At 38.6% G+C, this 19,098-nt stretch overlaps 1 protein-coding gene across 5 annotated transcripts; it reads right to left on the reverse strand.

Annotated features, from left to right (window-relative positions):
- Nucleotides 1-488: 488 nt before the first annotated feature.
- LOC117932420 (probable plastid-lipid-associated protein 11, chloroplastic) lies at nucleotides 489-18,542 on the reverse strand. Of its 5 annotated transcripts, XM_034853662.1 has the most exons (7): nucleotides 18,036-18,542; nucleotides 17,254-17,319; nucleotides 14,645-14,794; nucleotides 2,968-3,081; nucleotides 2,740-2,789; nucleotides 1,891-2,058; nucleotides 489-889 (listed from the first exon to the last, which is right to left on the reverse strand). In XM_034853662.1, the coding sequence occupies exons 1-3, from the start codon at nucleotides 18,527-18,529 to the stop codon at nucleotides 14,695-14,697; spliced, it is 660 nt and encodes a 219-aa protein (XP_034709553.1). In that variant the 5' UTR covers nucleotides 18,530-18,542; the 3' UTR covers nucleotides 489-889; nucleotides 1,891-2,058; nucleotides 2,740-2,789; nucleotides 2,968-3,081; nucleotides 14,645-14,694. The 5 variants fall into 5 exon arrangements, with proteins under 5 accessions (XP_034709553.1, XP_034709552.1, XP_034709554.1 ...); XM_034853661.1 differs by lacking the exon at nucleotides 489-889 and having other exon boundaries at nucleotides 1,688-2,058; XM_034853663.1 differs by lacking the exons at nucleotides 489-889; nucleotides 14,645-14,794 and having other exon boundaries at nucleotides 1,688-2,058.
- Between the last annotated feature and the right edge of the window lie 556 nt (nucleotides 18,543-19,098).

Here is a 19,098-nt window from a genome sequence, read left to right on the forward strand (position 1 = left end):
TCTCACTTGAATATTTAACTCTTAAGATGACACCCCACACATATATTCCAGATTATTCCTAAGATTTCCTCTTCCAAAGGGGACCAAAATCATTATCATCTTTTTAGGACGTGATGTTTTCCTAATCTTATATACTAAAGAATGATGTGAAAAATATTTTAATGAGAATATATTGATGCTGTTTAAGGCCTATCAGAAGAGTTGCTTTTCTTTTTTTAACACATGAAGGTGTCTATCAAAGAAAATTGAAGCAAGAATATTCTGTAGCTGCAGACAAGAATATGGAAAGTTATTCCTAGGAAGATTTTATTTATTTTTTATGAATTTAAATAATCCCCTATGATAAAAATATAAAAAGATGTTCCCATTATTATTACTAAAGAATTCACTTTAAAGGGTATCAGGATTCTTGGGCCACCCTACCAACATAGAGAGAATGGGCAAAAACAAGACTACTTCTTCAAACAGGCTTGTTTTCAGATTTTGGGTCATCACAAATAGATTCAAATTGTTTGATTCATAAAATGAGTTTAAAGTAAGAAAAAGAAAGAAAAAAAAATAGTCATTTGGGCTCAAAATTCGCAATTCATCCTTCAGTTTCAAATTTGGCAGCTCGGAAAATTAAAGGAAAACAATGGAAAAAAGAAAAAAGAAAAAAGAAAAAGACAAGAAAAAAAGTCCCATACAAAATCCCAAAAGGTCCCAAAGGGGCCCCCACCACCCAGGCCAAGAGGAAGTGATTTTCACTATTTGTCAACTTTCTTCATCACAGACACACACTCCATGATACGGCAGCACAGAGACCACAGAAAACTACTTTATTCTTGTATCCATTTCCTTTTATTTTGCCTACACGTTTCAGTGCATGTGGGTTCCGTACAGAAATTGCCTGTTGTATACAGCAAGCACCGATTTATCACATAAGAGAAAATGGTGGGTATTGCGTAGGAGTAGGACCCAGAAAGTGCGGAAATCTAATATACAAGTGTATTGGATGGATGTGAAAGTGGGGTTTCAGTGACTTCCTGCATTGTTTCCATGCAATTCCATCAATATCCAAATATGGGGTCATGACACGTGATTCTTACCAACTGTGTGGGGGCTCTTTCTTCAGACTGAAAGCTGGGGCATTCCACCCCCTACACTTTCCTGTACTATTTCCAGACCTATCCTCATTTGGTCTTTTTACCAGAATCTAACCAACTGTGTTTTCCCAGATTGATCCGGGTGAGATATCTCCACTGGATTTTCACCCTACCTCTTTTAAGAGTTCACTTATTGAAAGAATAAGTGAATAGCTATTATTTCTTTTTGGAAAACTTTTCAAAGACAGTATTCATCTTCTCTCTCTATTCTTCCAAGACTATTTCCAGGGACATTGCCCAACTTCAGGGCTATTCCCAACCTCAGGGCCATTCCCAATCTCAGGGACTATAGTCCTTTTTACTATGATACTATGGATACATCTGTGGTACAGATGCAGTAGACATATGGGGCTGTAAGGAGCTCCAGAACTCAACAACAATGGGATTCCATTTAAGTTTTCACCTAAACATATGAGGAACTAGAATAACTGATTATGGTCTGTAGAGTAAATGAACATCTCAGAGAACATTGGGGTTTTTATCCCCTTTTGGCATGCAAATGACACAGAGATAAACGAACTAAGAAGGCTAAAGGACACTACTGAAACAGAGGTATAAATTAACACAATAGGCATCTATCTGATGAACAGAAAAACTGCAAACCCGTGATGGACACGTAGTGGTCCCCAAGCTGAAGAACCAAAATTTGTAGCAGAGATGAATAGGTACAAGATAGCACTGAAGTTAAATATGGATAAGACATGACAACTAAATGCATGTGAAAAATACCATGATGTGTAAATACCTTTGGAAGGTCATATACTGTTCTTATTTCAGAAAACACAATATGCTGAGATGATCTACTCTGGACCAAAGGAATGCAATTCCATCTTCTCATTCAGATTCTTTGGTGGTCATCCATCCAGTCCATAGCAGGAACTAATTCCATGGAACATATAAACATAAGCCAGAACTGCAAGAATAGGATTAGGAAAAACTCTGTGAGATGAGATATGAAGATATCTATACAAAACCGAGTTGAGCAGCTAGCAAATTGCCAAGTACTCTTAGCCTTATATAATTAGACAACAAACAATCAATGAAATTTGGCAAAGAGCCAAATGACATTGTGCTTCCGTTTAATTGACTTTCCAACTCTTCCAACTTGTTCATAGTGTGATTCTATCATGAAAGTCACCATATGAAACAACACACAAACGCACTGGTTAATGAGTAACTTCCTTTTTGGGGGTGACTTTTTTTCTTTTGATTGTGGTGGTGGTGGTTTTGTGGTGTATAGGGGTTTGGTGGGGTGTGGGGGAGGCTGACAACGTGCATTGGTGTGTTGTTTGTGGGGAACAGCGAGAGAGAGAGAGAATCCTAGATGCATTGTTTCAACACGGAAATCCAGGAAGAGTTGCTATATCAATGTTCTTTGTATATGCATCTTGTTCCCAGCATCTTGTTCTTTGTAGATGCCTGTAATGATACTTTCCTTGATAGCAAATGCATCCATTGGACCAAAAATAAACAATGTGATAACATTGTATTAATTACATATGTTGTAATGTACAATATGTATTAGTTGATAAAACAATTCAAAGGAACTGTACAGAGAAGAAAAACAATTTATGGCTGAGGAATAAGTTCCAACCTCATGCTTCTAGAGTTAATGTCCAGGAGCTCTGCAATCCAAAAGAAAACCTGAAACCCAAGAAAAGGGAAAGTGGGGTCTTTAGCTAACAAAGCAATCCAGGGAAGAAACACACAAGAGTGGTGTTAATTGATCAACAAGGGAAACAGTACCACTGACCAAGTTTCTGAAACATAAAAAGTAATAATGGAAAAAATAGAAGCACTATGCAAAAGAGGTCCATTTTACTTCGTTAATGCAGCTCACTCTTCCCATTCATAAGGTGCCCGTTCAACAACTAAAAAATCTTCCCAGATGTCCTTTGCTACTCGAAAACCACTATCTAGGTATACAGATTCAAACCTGCAGAGAAGGGGAATAATTTTGATTATTTCTCCACTCAGAGAGAAAATCCTTCATATTAGCCAACCTGATACAATAAAGAAAAAAAACAATCTGACACCATAATAACAAAATGTTGATGAACCCCATAAAAGAAAATGTTCCAGGTGCGCATGTGTGCACATATGTTATTGAACCTTTATGGAGACATTTGACAGAACAAAGTAACTTTTCAATTCAAGCATTAAAACATAAGCAAACATCTACTCTAATTAACTGTTCAAGAGTAGGCTTTGTCAGCCAAAACACTTTGCTTATACCCTACTCTCCATGAATGTTCAAATCCGATCAAGATTTCCTTGTGTTCTTTCTCAGTCCCCTTTTTGTAGAACCTTATAACAGTCTAAAAGATGAACTCTTATTTATTTTATGGACATAAGGGAAGCATCATAAGATGTTTATTTTATCATCTAAAAGGGATAGACTCATGGTTTTTCTTTCATATGCTCATATTCAATTTTACCCTTGTTTTGCCATTCATTAACCTTAAATCATCATCTCACCTACACTCAAAACTTTCAATATACTGTTGATGGCTAAAAGTTGGCTCCACAAACCATGGCAAATCCATACACTCCTGGATTTTTTCTCACATGCTCATATTCATATTAAAAGATCCTTTTAATTTGATCTATATATTCCAGTAACATAAACCATGAAGGAATTCTATAGAAACCTATTTCCCTATGTATCCCTCATTGTCTACAATTAAACTAAGATAATAAATTGGCCATTTTCAGAAAACTTTGACAAGTCCACTTTGAAAGAATATTATTAAGGAAGCTCTCTCCATGAAGGTCAGAGGAAGGGCTTGGTTTGGGATTGAGTCCAAGTCCTTTGAGATTTCGGTGGAGCTGTCTAAAGGGAAGTGGACTGGGGTAATTACAGAGAGGGGTCGGAAATTCTCTTCTTGGATTAGATTTGGAGAGAGGGGTTTATCCTTACTCCTAGAAGGTGTGGAAGAATGCTGCCAAAAGGAGAACTTGAAGGAGTTCAAAAATTCTTGGGTGGAGGAAGGAAGGACCTATAAGCTTCAGCTGCACAGCAATGAGGCAGGAAGGTATCTGCTGTGTTTGGCGTTTTCAGCAGAGGCGAATAGGTTTGTGTTGATTTTCCCAGAGGGGAAACGGTTGCCGGGGGGATGGTTTGTTCTTGCTCAAAAGTTGAGAGACTGGAATAAATAAAGCCCAAGGAGGGTAGGATTGATGCCTTTAAGGGGGAACATGGGCAGGGGCAAGGGTCTTTGGAGGCCATTACCTCGTTTAAACAAGGGAGTGTGAGTGAAGAGGTGTGGTTGCAGTATGGGGGAGTAAACTCTTTCAACAAATTGCAGTTTCTTAATCGATGTTTGGTGGGAAAGTGGGGGGATGTCTTAGAGGAGGGCCCGTTGCTGTCCTCTCTAAAGGATTGGACTAGATATCATCAGAGGTTGAAAGGGAGTCTGTCGTTATTCCCTTTGGGTGGGTCCTGGATTTTGTTTGAATTCGAGTTAGCAAGGGAGGCGGAAAGGGAGTTGCAAGAAGGTTTGGATGGTTTCAAGTAGAGACCTCTAAAGCTGGAAAGATGGAGTCCTACTGTAGGATGTCTTAGTAAGAGTTCTCAACCAAGTTCCCATTGGTGAGGATTGTGGGGCTTCCGCTTTGCTTGTGGCATAGGGATTTCTTTAGACAAGTGGGTGATGCTTGCGGAGGCTATCTGTGGGTGGACGAGGAGACAATGGGGGGCAGAAATTTACAGTGGGCAAGAGTGCTAATCAAGACAATGGAAAAAAGGTACTAGGGAAGTTATAGGTGGTGGTAGGAGATCTTTGTTTTTCAATTAATCTATGGTGGGAGACTCCTCCTTGGGTAGTTCCGATGGTCCCCTGTGCTCAGAGACAGGAGGTTTGGGAGAAGAAGGGTTATGTTTCATGCACGACTAATCGCATCGGGATCGCAGGACCAAACCCAACTTAGGAGTTGTCGCCTTCTAGTAGGACAAGGCCTGTAGAAGGAGCAGCCTCTCTAGCTCCTTTGGTGGGAAGGTTGCAGTGAGAAGTATAGGAGCACGTGATGGTAGGTCTTGTGTGGGAGAAAGGTCAATCGTCAGTAGCTGGAGCAGCTTTACAAAGGCGTGCGGGAGTAAATTTTAACCCTTCTTGGACTTTGGAGCGCAATGGAGAAGTGGTCTAACCCATTGGTGAGGAGGCCCGACCCAAAGAAGAATGGCTAGGCCTTCCTGCTGTTAATAGGGCCTTGGAGTTAAAAGAGCCCATGTGTAGTCTTCTAATTTGGCCCACTAGAGCCTTCCAGGCCCAACGCCTTCTGATGTAGTGGAGAAGGGAGGGATTAAGACCCAACCCTTTTCTCTTTCTCTCAATGGAGATCTTTTTTGTCCTAGGTGGGAGGGGTCTCTAGTCAAAGAGCATGGAAGGAGGTAGTTGGGGGAGGATCTATTTCCTACGGATGAAACTCTATTGCCGGAGATGGTGCATTTCCAAGGTATGTTGTCTATTTCTTTTCCCGACTCGGGGGGAGGGACTCTTTCTTGTACTCCTCTTCATGGGGCTTTCGAGGAGGATCATCATGATCTAAGATTGATCTATTGGGGAGATTTGGCGACAACGGATAGAGTGGATCAGATGTTGGAGGAAAAGGTTGGGAATGATTCCCTATCCTTGATTTTGAAAGATGGGTCATGGGTACATCTTCAGCCAACTTGGGTGGGTACGGAGTCGAGGTTGTCGATGGGGGAGGAGGAAGAGGTTGATGTTATGGGAAAGAGTAGAGTCCCAGTGGAGATGCGGTGGGATTCTCCATGTTCCTAAGGAAGTTTCAGAAAATTAGTGGCTTTTAGCAAAGTATTAGGACTTCTAGTGGACGGATTTGAAGATGAAATTTTAGGCCTTTTGGAAAAATTGGAATTGAGAATTAAAGGGAAGACAACAAGGCAAGGGACCAAAAAGGCCAAAGCAAGTGGATCTAAGTTGGAGAGGAACCTTTAAAAGTTGGAATCTGTTAACCATAAGACTGTTTCGAGTGGTGGGAAAAGGGGAGGAATAATCTATGGGGATTTGGTTAGGGTGTGCCAATGAAGCTTTGGATTATTTCATGGAATGTTAGAGGGATAAATGAGGGGAATAAGCGTAGTGTGATCAAATCCTTGATTCATATGTACTTGGCCGATCTTTTGTTTGTCTTCAAGAAATGAAGGTGCAACAGATAATAGTTAGAATGGTGAGGAGCTTGGTTGTGGATAGATTTTTGGAATGGGGGGTAGTGGATGCTAAGGGCCAAGTAGGGGGAATTGTGGTTTTTTGGGATAAGCGGGTGTTAGAGCTTTTGAAGATGGAGATAGGTGCTTTTTCAATGTCATGTCGTTTTAGAAATTGTGAAGGTGTATTTGAGTGGATGTTTTCCACGGTTTATGGTCCTGTGCTAGCTGAGGAAAGGGAAGATTTTTGGGTTGAGCTTAGTGCTATAAGAGGTCTCTGAAGGGATCCTTGGTGTATTGATTCATGCCTAATTGGTGTCTCAGCTGATTCGTGTCCAACTGGTGCTCCTTGATTGAGGGATTAATCAACAAAATTTATAACCTATTACACCATATACTAGGGTAGCAAAGACAAAGCTACTATAGCATAGTGGCTCTAGGATCGTTCACTGGGATGGGTTTTCACTTCACAAATGATATTAATTCAAAGCTGAATTGATGCCTTTTCATTTCAAGGTTAGCTTTAAAAGAAAACAAAAAGATGTTTGAATGAAAAAGGTTCGGTTTTAAACTAACCAAAAATAGTAACTGATTTTACTTACAAAGAAAAGTGTTTCTTGGAGTTTAGATCACTAGGCTCAGATTCATCATACAAAAAGGAGAGTTCCGGTCACTTGTTTCTTTTCCTCGCATTAGAGAATTAACATATAGTTCCTTCTCCAACCAGTGTTGTACAGATGCTTCCCATTAATGGGTTCAAACACTAAATCCCTCTCACTGATGCAACTTGCAATGGCTCGTGCCTCTCACCTAACACTTGCCATTCAAGGTGATCCTTAACCTTGGATTACCCGTCAAAAGCTCGCAAGAGATAACTAATGGATGTCTCCTTGGAGTCCAAAAGCTTACTAAGTGTTGGCTATTCTAGAAAATCCTACCTTCAAGTCACCTCCCAGAGGCTCGCAAGGGGTAAACTAGTGCATCTCTATGGACGGAAATCACTTGTCTTACCAAGTGTTGGCCCAGGTGATTTAAAGGCATTTTAAGTTAACTAAAAAGATAAAAACCATTAACGGGTCACACTTTCTTTTCATTAAAAACTAAAACAACAAAACTTCCAATTTATGCATGTGGAAACTTACCTAGCTTTCTTCACTCCAAGAGACAAAGAACCTAGCCACTCATCCTCTGAGGAAAAATCCTCAGAGTTTGGTTGGCTAGAAATGAAAACTAAAGAGAAAACAAGAATATATAGGAAAAACAGAGCAAGTGCTCTGTATTTTACTTCCTTTGAAACTTTTACAAAAGGTTCATCACCCTCAGAACAGGCTCCTCGGGCTCTATTTATATCAAAATTACATTGATTGCTATTACATGGATATTTAGCCAAATTCCTAACTTAAAAGCTAAGGAATCCTATGATAGGTGGGTTACAAGAAGAGTTTGGGGATTTAAACAACAAAAATCTAATGAAAAATATCTCACATTGTCGGTCACAAATATCAGGAAACACTAAGGACCATTTCGCAGGTGAAAAATGAGGTCTGCGAAATTTCGCAGATGAACCACAAGGGCTGCGAAATTTCTTCATAGCAACCAGCTGATTTCGCACTGCTGCAAAGTTGGCTTTCATCTTGTGGTGTTTGGCTTCCATCGCGTCGTGAAGCTTCAACAGGAATTCTTCAGCACTGTGCAAAAAGGCTGCGAAATCATTCCACAACAAAAGGGTGATTTCGCAACACTTTGCTGAATCCTTCCTTCAGCTTGGAGTGATCGGCTTCCAACGGCTGTAACTTCCTCATTTTGACTCCAAATTGCACACGGTTTGAAGCATTGGATTCTTGACTTCCTGAGCTTTGAAATGGTATATATCATGTAGAAAATGGACTTCGGGAAGTGCTCCAAAAGTGCGAAAGAAAAATGCAGCTGCTGTCCTCTATTTTCTTCACTCTGTTTTCTCCTCTTTGCTTCTCTCCTTGCATTCCGGATTTGCTTATGGCAAAGGACTTCAAAGATTCGATTCTTCATGTTTCTGAGCTTTCCATTGCTTTGCCATGGATTCCAAATAACTCTCCTCAATCTTGGATTGCTTTGGTGATCAAAAAGCTATCAAAACACCAAAACTTAACACAATTTGATTAGAATTGATTGCAAAGGGACCTTAACATGTTAATTGGGTTAAAAGACAATAACTACTACTCAAAAGTGTTTAAAAGAGTTAATTACAAGCTACAAAATAGCACTTTTTGAGTAGTAATCATGTATTGGGGGAGATTTCAATGTGGTGAGATTTCCAAAGAAAATTAGGGGTTGTATGAGACTCTCAGCTACCACAAGACGTTTCTCAGAGGTTATTGACGAGTTATGCCTTAAGGACCTTCCCCTATCTGGTGGCAAGTATACATGGTGCGGTGGTCTAAACAACAGTTTTGCCTCTAAGCTGGATCGTTTTCTAGTTTCTTATGATTGAGAATACTAGTTCAGTGGTTTGGTTCAAAAAATCTTGCCTAATCCAACCTCTGATCATTCACCAATAATGTTGGATGGTGAAGGGATAAGAAATGGAGAGATTCCATTCAAATTTGAAAATATGTGGTTAAAGGTGGACGGGTTTAAAGATCTCTTGAGGAATTGGTGGGAGGGCTATAGAGTCCAAGGGACTCACAACCATATCTTGGTGGTTAAGCTCAAAAGATTGAAGCAAGATCTTAAAGTGCAGAAAAGGGAGATTTTTTGGATTGTGTCTACCAAAAAACTGGAGGCTTTGTTGCAGTTAGGACAGTGGGATGCAATGGAAAAAGTTAAAACCCTCACAGTGGAGGAATTAGAGCTTAAAAGGATGGTGACAGATGAGTTTAAAATTGGGCATTATTGGAGGAAATTTTATGGAGGCAGAAATCAAGAAAGTTGTGGCTGAAAGAAGGGGATAAAAATACTAGATTTTTTCACAAAATGGCTGACTCTCGTAGACGGAGGAATTTCCTGGAGAAGTTAAGGATAAAATGTGCTTTACTAGAGGGGGAGAACAACATTAAAGAGGGAGGGCAAATGGTTTTCATCCGTTACTATCTTAGACAGGGGAATGGTGGCCGAGTATAGAGGGACTGGTGTCTAATTCTTTGTCGCCGGCGGTTTCAGTAGATTTGGAGCTTCCTTTTTCTAAATGAGAGGTTTTTTCAACTTTGTCTAGTTTATGTGGTGATAAAGCCCCAGGTTCGAATGGTTTTACTTTGGCTTTTTGGCAAGACTATTGGGATGTTGTTAAAAGTGAGGTCATGAGTTTCTTTAGAGACTTCTACAAGATGGGATGCTTTAAGAGAAGCTTAAATGCTACTTTTGTAGTCTTGGTGCCTAAAAAGGGGGAACTGAAGAGTTCAAGGATTTCGGGCCTATTAGCTTGGTTGGGGGCTTGTACAAATTGTTGGCCAAAGTCCTAACAAATAGACTCAAAAAGTTGGTGGGCTCTTTGGTCTCGGATTTTCAACATGCTTTTGTGTGGGGGAGGCAAATCCTGAATGCAGTTTTGATAGCCAATGAGGTCATTGATTCTAGACTTAAAGATAATTTGAGTGGATTTCTTTGCAAGTTGGACATAGAAAAGGCGTATGACCATGTAAATTGGAACTGTGTAATTGCAATTATGGAGAAAATGGGCTTTGGCTCCAAGTGATTGGATTGGATTAGATGGTGTATCTCAAAGGTTCGCTTCTCTATATTGACCAATGACACTCCTTCTGGTTTTTTAAGCAATTCTTAAGGGTTGAGACAAGAAGACCCTTTGTCTCCTTATTTGTTTATTATAGTGATGGAGATTCTTTCTGGTTTGATTTATAGAGCAAAAGAGGATGGCTTTTTTTAGGGGTTCTAAGTTAAGGAAATGTATGAGATGGGAGTAGAGGTCTCCTATTTGTTCTTTGCAGATGATACCCTCGTTTTTTGTGATGCAGGCAAGGAAAGTCTAGAGTACTTGAGTTGGGTGTTTTTGTGGTTTGAGGCATGTTCCGGTCTCAAGATAAATATGGAGAAAAGTGAGTTGATTTATGTTGGAGATGTCCAAAATGTGGAGTATGACGAGGTCTCAGGTTGCAAGGTGGGCACTCTTCCAGCCAATTACCTGGGCCTCCCCTTAGGTGTTCCTTACAAGACCAGTAGGATTTGGGAAGGGGTAGAGGAAAGGTTAAAAAAAAAAAATTGCTTTGTGGAAGAGACAATATATCTTGAAATGTGGAAGGCAGACATTGATTAAGAGCACTTCTAGCTTGCCTATTTATTTGATATCCCTCTTTGTTATCCCTATTAGAGTGGCGGCTAGATTGGAAAAAATTCAAAGAGACTTCCTTTGGGGAGGAGGGGGTTTGGTAAATAAGCCTCATTTGGTGAAGCGGTCGATTTTTTGTATGGAGAAACAAAAAGGGGGTTTGGGTTTTAGAAGTCTTCCTCTCTTTAATAAGGCCCTGTTGGGGAAATGGTCTTGGAGATTTGTGAAGGAAAGGGATACTCTTTGGAAACAGGTAATAATTGGTAAGTATGGGGTGCAAGAGGGGGCGTGTTGCACAGAGGAGGTGAAAGGAAGGTTTGGTTTAGGAGTTTGGAAGGCGATTAGAAATTAATGGAATGTTTTCAAAGCTAATACAAGGCTTAAGGTTGGTTCGGGGATCAGGATGAAGTTCTAAGGTGATAAGCGGTGTGAGGAAACACCTCTAAGGGACGCGTTTTTGGGCCTTTATTCTATCGCTATCTCTAAGGATGCTTAGGTAGAAGATGTTTGGGATGGGGGTAGTTGGAGTCCAAGGTTTATTAGACATTTCAATGATTGGGAGTTGGAGGATGTTGATTCTATGTTTGGGAGGTTACATAACTACTCTATTGTTTCAGGTACTATTGACGACATGGTATGGATAGGGACTAAGAATGGAATTTTTTCTATTCAATCTTATTACTTCTCTTTGGCAAGTAGGAGCTCTAAGTCTTTCCCACACAATACAGTGTGGAACTCTTAGGCCCTATAAGAGCTAGTTTTTTTGTTTGGGAGGCAACTTGGGCTAGAATATTGGCTCAGGACTAACTTAGAAGGAGGGGTTGGAGGTTGCCAAACAAATGGTACACGTGTACAGTAGCTGAGGAAATGAGAGATCATATTTTGTTGCATTGTATGAAAGCAAGCTTACTGTGGCAGCTGGTCTTTGCTCTTTTTCAAGTTCAATGGGTGATGCATTCGTCTGTGAGAGGGGTGCTCTTAAGTTGGAATAGTCACTCGGCTGACAAAAAGAGGAAAAAGACTTGGAAAGTTGCCCCGCTTTGCATTTTTTGGTCTATTTGGAAAGAAAGGAATAGGAGTCTTTGAGGATAGGGAAAGTTCAAAACAAACAATCAAAAGTTTTTTTTTGTACATCTTTTGGGATTGGGTTAGAGTGTATATGGGGGGGGGATAGTGTCACTTTTTTGTTAGATTTTGTGGATTGGTTAGGCTCTACATAGGGTGAGGTCGTTTTCTGTGCGTTCTCGCCCCTATTGGTTTTTTGTATATGTATACATCGTGTATACTTTTTTAATACAATACTTTTTACTTATCAAAAAAAAAAAAAAAAACTTTGACATGCTTTGTTTAAAGAACCAGATAACAAGTAAGAGGACGGCAAGAGCAAGGATGAGGAATTTCTCTTCCTTTTAGCCTTCCACTTCTAGATGGTCATATTACTTGGATAAACAACCAAATCAGTCCAACAGTAGCAATAATAAATAGATTCAATTTGTTCCATCAATAGGGTTGAGTTAGCTGAGGATGTCAGTGCTGCCTATATCGATCTTGGATTTTTAAGATGGTGTAACCATGTGCTACAAAAACCAGTGCCTTCATGAGTAAGGAGTAATTCTATAGAAATTAATGCCAGCATAGGAAGAAGAAGAAGAAGGAAAACCACAAAATGGGAGGAATCAATGAAAAAAAGAGGAAGAGATGCAAAATAGTGACTGGAGGTGAAAATTATTAACATGATCAACCAAACTTGAAAGTAACATAAACATGGTGGATTTAGGTTGAACCTAATTACATCGTCCAGCCCACATAACATGTTTATCAAACCAATCATGTTCAACATAGGGACTTACAGTCATAGACTCATTTACCCATTTTGAATCCCCCCCTTTTTTTTAGCACACAAGTTAGCAAGTTATGCTTGTCAACTTCAACTTGATCGAAACAAATCTATTTATTGAACAATTTGATAGTTAATGTCATGTTATCTGTCTAATAAAGAGGTTGTGTTTATATTATAAGACCTTGATATGGTCATTATGCAGATCATATTTAGTTTGAGTATACTTTAGGATAATCTTACTTTGACATGACACAAACTTCCTATTGCCACCACTATAAACACCAAAACCATATATAGCTACCTTACATTCCAGCATAGAAGTGCCTACAAGTATTCTAAAGAAATGGCCACCTTCTAGCAAGCATATCCACCTCTGAATTTTGATCCCTATTAATCCACAGGAAGGAGTTCTCAATATATGAGGAAAGATCCATAAGTCCTTGAAAAGATGATGAAAACACCAAGGATAAGTCTTCTCTTAACCATTGAACTGATAACATTTGCAAGTTTCCTCCTTCAATAATGTTGGTCATATCTCTAGAATCCATTCCTTAAAAAGGCTTGAGGAAGAGTCGGATTTCATCTCTAACAGCATTGCCCTTACCTATTTGCCTTCTACACACAAGTCGGATGTTGTATGATTCATGAGGGCCCAATATCACAACCTAGGGTCAAGATTGCCCAAATAACAAGCATGAAGAGTTAATTCACCTTCAAAACAGGGGGCCATGACCAAGAAATAAGGAAAGATGTCTGACTCCTGAGGTAAGAAGCTACTGCTACCAAATTTATAAGGATATCAGAAAGAAAAATTCCTCTACAAATTAGTTGTTAACAAAGCCCAAAGGGAACCCAAGGAAATTTACCATATACCAAATGCTCCACTCCAAGTCCAAAACACCATTAAAGGTTCTATTACCAACTCTCCTCCTAAATGGACCAAAAAAAGTCGTGCAACCTATACTTCAAAGCACCTTTCCCATCCTACCCCAAAAGCATAAAAAGGATACCCCACAACTCGAAAAATTAGAGGCAGATTGCAGCAAATTCAGGCCTTCCTAAGGATTGATCCTGTAAAATAAGGCAATCAAATAATCATGGATAAGAGTCAACAACTAACTGCTAGCTAATATACAAGCCAAGAGAAACAGATTTAATAGCTCCCTCTCTTCTGCAAGAAGTCACTGGTGCTGGCTCTCTTAAGAGCAACAAGCAACAATCCAAGGCCTTAAATTTGGGAGCAGCTCTAGACTTCAAAATCATGTGCTAAGAAAAGCTAGAGGTTTCTTGAGAACAGAAACAAAGAACCAAAGGGAGAGAGAGAGAAGTTTGCCAGTGAAATTCCACCGCACAGGACCATACCCTCAGGGATGTTAGTGTTGAAGAATATTCTTTGCTAAGGTGTAAAAAGAAAGGTCAAAGATGTCCTGCCATTGAGGTTCCATCTAAAATTAATTTTTTTAGGAAAAAGAAGGTAGGGAATAAATTAGCCCATTGGTTAATTAAAGTTAAAGATTGCAGAACAGAACAAGCTACGGAAGAGAAAATTAGAGGCATGATTCCCCACCAATGGTGAATCCAGAATTAATGAGCAGGCCTCCAAACAGAGAATGGATGGGGAGGGAAGGTATGCAACAACCAGAACATCACCCAAAGAGAAGGATGCAAAACTATAGCATGAATAGAAGAATGGAAGCAAATAATGGGAACTATCTTCCTCACTTTTTTCTGTAAAGGTATGCTTTCAAATTTTCCTTTTTCTTTTGCGGTAGTCACATATCAATAATGATGGTTACTCATATGATTAAGCACCCATAATAGCCAAGATGCTGAAAATTTTACATAGAATGGATATATAGTTAGTGGCTCACCCATGGTGTGCTAGTGAATGCAACAAAGTGGACTGCTCAAAACAAGATAGTGGTACATTTAGAATCAAGGACTGTCACTCATAAGATATAATTATTGAAAACCCCACACATTATATCCTCAGATATCATGGACATGTGCATACATATCCATTTTGAGTTGGCAGTCTGTTGTTCACAGAAAGAAGGTTTTTGACAAAGAGACTGTAAGCATCTTTCAAGTACCAAAGAGGAAGACGCATATCAGGGTGATGCAATTAGATCACAAGGTGAAATCTTACAGAAAGCTCATAAAAAACATAACTCTAGATAAAGTTTGTTCAAGTTGTTCAATTAAATAATTGGTTTTGAACGAAGTACACTCACAATATATTCCAATTATAGAAACCGTGAAGTATAGCAAAAGCTCCTGCTCTTCATTCCTTCCAAGCATAAGGAGCACGATCAACAACCAAATAGTCTCCCCTTATATCCTTCACAACTCGAATATCATCATCAAGGTACACAGATTCAAACCTATAGAAGCAAAATGTCCTCAAATCCAATCATAGAAAAACGAAAATAAAAACAAAACAAAACAAGCCAGCATGTCCACTTACTGCCTCAAAAATTTAAGAATGAAAATTAAAAATAAAATAAAATAGAACAAAGGCTGAAAAGAAAGAGAAAAAAACCAATCAACAATGATGACAACAACTAAAAACCATCTTTAGAACTACATATTGATGAATGAATAATTCCAAACACCTGGCTATGTATATCGACACTCCATTTTTGGATTTAATTAAGTATAACTATTTACAAAATAAAAAAATCTACAATCATATTAATTGAAATTTCCTTCTTTCAATGATGGGTAGGATATGCTTTGTGAAAAAAGTGGATTTAATGGATAAAATTTTGTATCTCAATAGTGTGATTCACAATGTCAGTGAATGGAACACCTGTTGGCTTTTCTTAACCACTCGAGGGGCTCAAGGCAATAAGACCCCCCTTCATGAATGGAACCCCATTCATGTTGGTTAGTTAAGGCCCTAAATTGTTCTATAGACAAAATGGTGGAGGAACAGTTCGTTTCAGGTTTAAATTGGGAGGTTGGGTGGTGAAGCAATGGAGATTTTCTATCTAATTTTTGTTGATGGTGCTTGCTCTTTTCTAGGCTATCTTTTATCTGTTTATGTATTTCATGTGGATTCTTTGTAGTTTGAGAGAGTTTCGAGTTTGAACATTAATTTGGAAAACAGTGATTTAATTTTGACAGGTGAAGTTTCAGATGTTGAGGAATTGGTCACACTTTTAAGGTGTAGAGTAAGCAAGGCATCTTCTACTTATCTAAGCCTCCAATTGGGTACTCCATTCAAATCTAAAATAATGTGGGATGTGGAGGAGGGAGTGATACTATAAAGACTTGTTTCTTAGAAAGAGCAATATACATAGAGGGGAGGGGAATGCTACTGAAGAAAATTCTATCTAGCTCGCCTATTTATTACATGCTCCTCTTTGTTTTTCCTAGAGTGGTGCAATTGAGGCTCAACAAGGTTTAACATGACTTTCTATGGAGGGTGGTATGCTGGAGAAGAAACTTCATTGGATGGAGTGATTGATTGTTAGCTTTGATAAAAAGAAAGGACACTAAGTATAAAATTTCTCTCTGCTCAGATGGTCCATGGACCTACAAGGAAAATGGTGTTAGAGCCTAAGAGGTTAGTGATAGACAATGTTAGGCTTTGGAAATGTGATAGATGATGATAGACCTTGGAAATTTGTTATCCTAGGTAAATTTGAGGAGGGTGAATGGTTGATGCTCTAGCAAGAGAAAGGAGAGTTTCAGGCTGGAGCTGTGAAAAGCAATAAGGAAGAGGATAGTTGGAGTTTCAACCTTTTCCCAAGAACAAACTTTTTAGTGGAAAATGCTAGAAGGATAAAGTTTTGGCATAATGTATGGTGTGATAGCCCCACATTGAGTGTGTCCTTTCCTTTTTGGCATCTATAGCCGCTACTAGGGATGCTTGGATTCTTGATGTTTCAGAGGAGATTGTTGAAAATGGGCATTGAAACCGGTGTTTCTTAAGGTATTTGCATGATTGGCAAATAGAAAGTGCAAAATTTTTCCTAAAACAACTTAACAAGGTGGCAATATTAAGGGAACAAGAGGATAGTCTGGTGCAGAGATGTGCTAAAGACGAGACATTTATATTAAATCTTTCTATTGCTCTATAGATCTAGATTGAAGAATTCTTTTCCCTACTAAGGGTGTTGCTTTTGTCTTTTCTTTATGTGCTTTGCATACTACTTCTAGCTTGCTTGGGCTGCACCCTCTTTTCTTGGCACTTTTTGAAATTAAATTTTCTTTGCTATTGTAATAATAATAACAACTAAATAAATAACATCAGAAAATTTCTTAAATCAGCTTGCTAGCTGTGTAGTGATCCTCCATCTCCAATTCATTATGTTTTTTGACATCACTGTTCATACAACACATTAGCTGATAAGTGGTAAGACAATAACAGAGAGCTAGAAGTGAGTCCATTCATAAGAAGTCAGAGGTAGCACCAAATAGACAGAAGATGAGACAACCACGTGAGATGAGAGAAAGCCAAAGATAACTGGTCTACAACATACTGCCTCAGGGTCCAAATTTAACCTGATCAATGACAATTGAGAAGCCATCGTCCAACATACAGTCTCTAAAACCAAAGGCAAAAGAGCATCAAATTGCTTAAATGTTACAGTGGACACACTTCACCTTAGTCTGAAAATAAAATGAGTAGCATTAGAACATCAAATTGCTCAAATAGGACAATGAGAGGCTGAAGGGTTCAACAGACAAAAATACCAATATACCATAATTATGTTATTCTTAGACATGTTGCTTGTAGCCTACAAGGATAAATAGAATCATACCCTACTTCATAAATTACTAAACACCAACAGTATTCAATGCCACTATATCAATCACAAAATTGAACACTCACCAACCCTGGCCAAATGGCGGCAATGGAAATTCCCAATCCTTTCCACGTAGAACCGCGCTTGTAAATCTAATGCGAAACAATATCAAAATCAAGCTAAAGCCAAAAGGGGAAAAGAAGAAAAGAGAAAAGAAATATATGTAATAAGGATATGTTTGGTTAACAAGAAGCTGAAGGAATAGAAAATAATTCAATATTTTGAATGTTCAACTTTTTTTTCCTTTATCTCCTTTTTCTTCATCCATTTTCTCACCCATCAAACAAAGGAGAACATATAAGAATGAAAATTTTGTTTTCTTCATCTCCCTCCACTTTCTGGGCAACCAACCAGAACATATATTTTGTCGTCTTTATTCCCCTCTATTCTCTGCGGCTACAAAAGAGAAAACCCAAGCCTCAAAAAAAATTTGGCCTTGTTCCTCTTTTTTCCCCTTTTTTTTTTTCCATCGACCAAACAGAACATAAGACCCAAGTTTTTTTCCCCCTCTATTTTCTCACCCATCGAACACACACAAAAAAAAAAAAAAAAAAAAAGAAGAAGAAGAAGAAGAAGAAGAAGAAGACTCGAGACTTTGTTTCTTTCTTCCTTTTTTTTTCCCACTTTCTGAGCAACCAAAGAAAATCGCACGAGACTCAAAAAAAAATTTCTCCTTCCCTTTTTCTAATTTTTTTCATCAAGCAAAGAGAATACAATATACCCAAGATTTTATCTTCCTTTCTTTTCCACCATTTTCTCAGTAACCAAACGAGATATGATGCCATAACTATGAGACACAAACACATACCTAAAATTCACTCTCTTCGACGAAGCAATCTCAATGGTTGATCTAACAAAGAAAACCCCGGAAGGCGGAAACGTAATGACATTGTTAAGAACGCGTTTCTCAACATCTATAACCTGCAAAACATCACCCGCCTGTGTACCGAAAAGGGGCGCCTTTTCGATAATGAATAGCTGCTCCTTCTCTGTAGTCCAGAGCAACCGCCACGTGGCAGAGAGAGAATCACCGGTGGTGACCGTATCCTGGCCCAGAACGGCCATGGCGTCAATGGCTTCCACGATTTCAGAACGCTTGCTCGGATAATTTAGGGTTTTGAGGCCTCGTTCTTGGTCGGAAATGAGGTTGAGGAGATGGCGCTTGGCGGAGAGAGCTTCGGAGGTGGTGGTGGAGCAGGTGATTGTGGAGGAACGAGGATAGTGGGATTTAAGGGAGTTAGGGTTAGGGTTAGGGCTTTGGGGATTGAAGGGAATGTGGTGGAGGAGTAGAGCTGTCGCCATTGAGGAGTGAAGAAGATGACGATCGTTTTGGAGGTTGGAATTTCCCGGTGGATATTTCGTGAGAAGGGACACGTGCAATGCACGTGTCCATGACAGTATACGTTGCGTATCTACGTTATTCTGAAGTGACTTTTGAATACGTGTTCGCAAAATACATAAATTTAATTAATATATCTATTATAAAATAATTAATTAATTAATTATTAAATATTAAAAAATAAAATACAATTAATTTTATTTATTCAATTTATGATAATTAGGTAAAAAAATAATCAAAATGAATCAAAATCACAAAGCGCATAATTTTTTCAGGAATATCTACAAGTTACATTATAAATCACGAGTTCACTTTCATCCCATAACTTTTTCAATATATAATTTATATTTATATTTATAATACTTTATTTATTTTATAAGAAATCTAATTATAGAGATATATGAACTAAAATAGTATCCTCTATAATATTTTTTTACAAAACAAAAATATAGCAATCGTGAATTTAAAACACCTCTTGATCTTATATCAAATTTCATTAACTCAATCTTTCATCTTGTGCACTATGCTTTTA

This window comes from Vitis riparia, chromosome 15 (assembly GCF_004353265.1).
Source record: "Vitis riparia cultivar Riparia Gloire de Montpellier isolate 1030 chromosome 15, EGFV_Vit.rip_1.0, whole genome shotgun sequence".
NCBI classification, from domain to species: domain Eukaryota; kingdom Viridiplantae; phylum Streptophyta; class Magnoliopsida; order Vitales; family Vitaceae; genus Vitis; species Vitis riparia.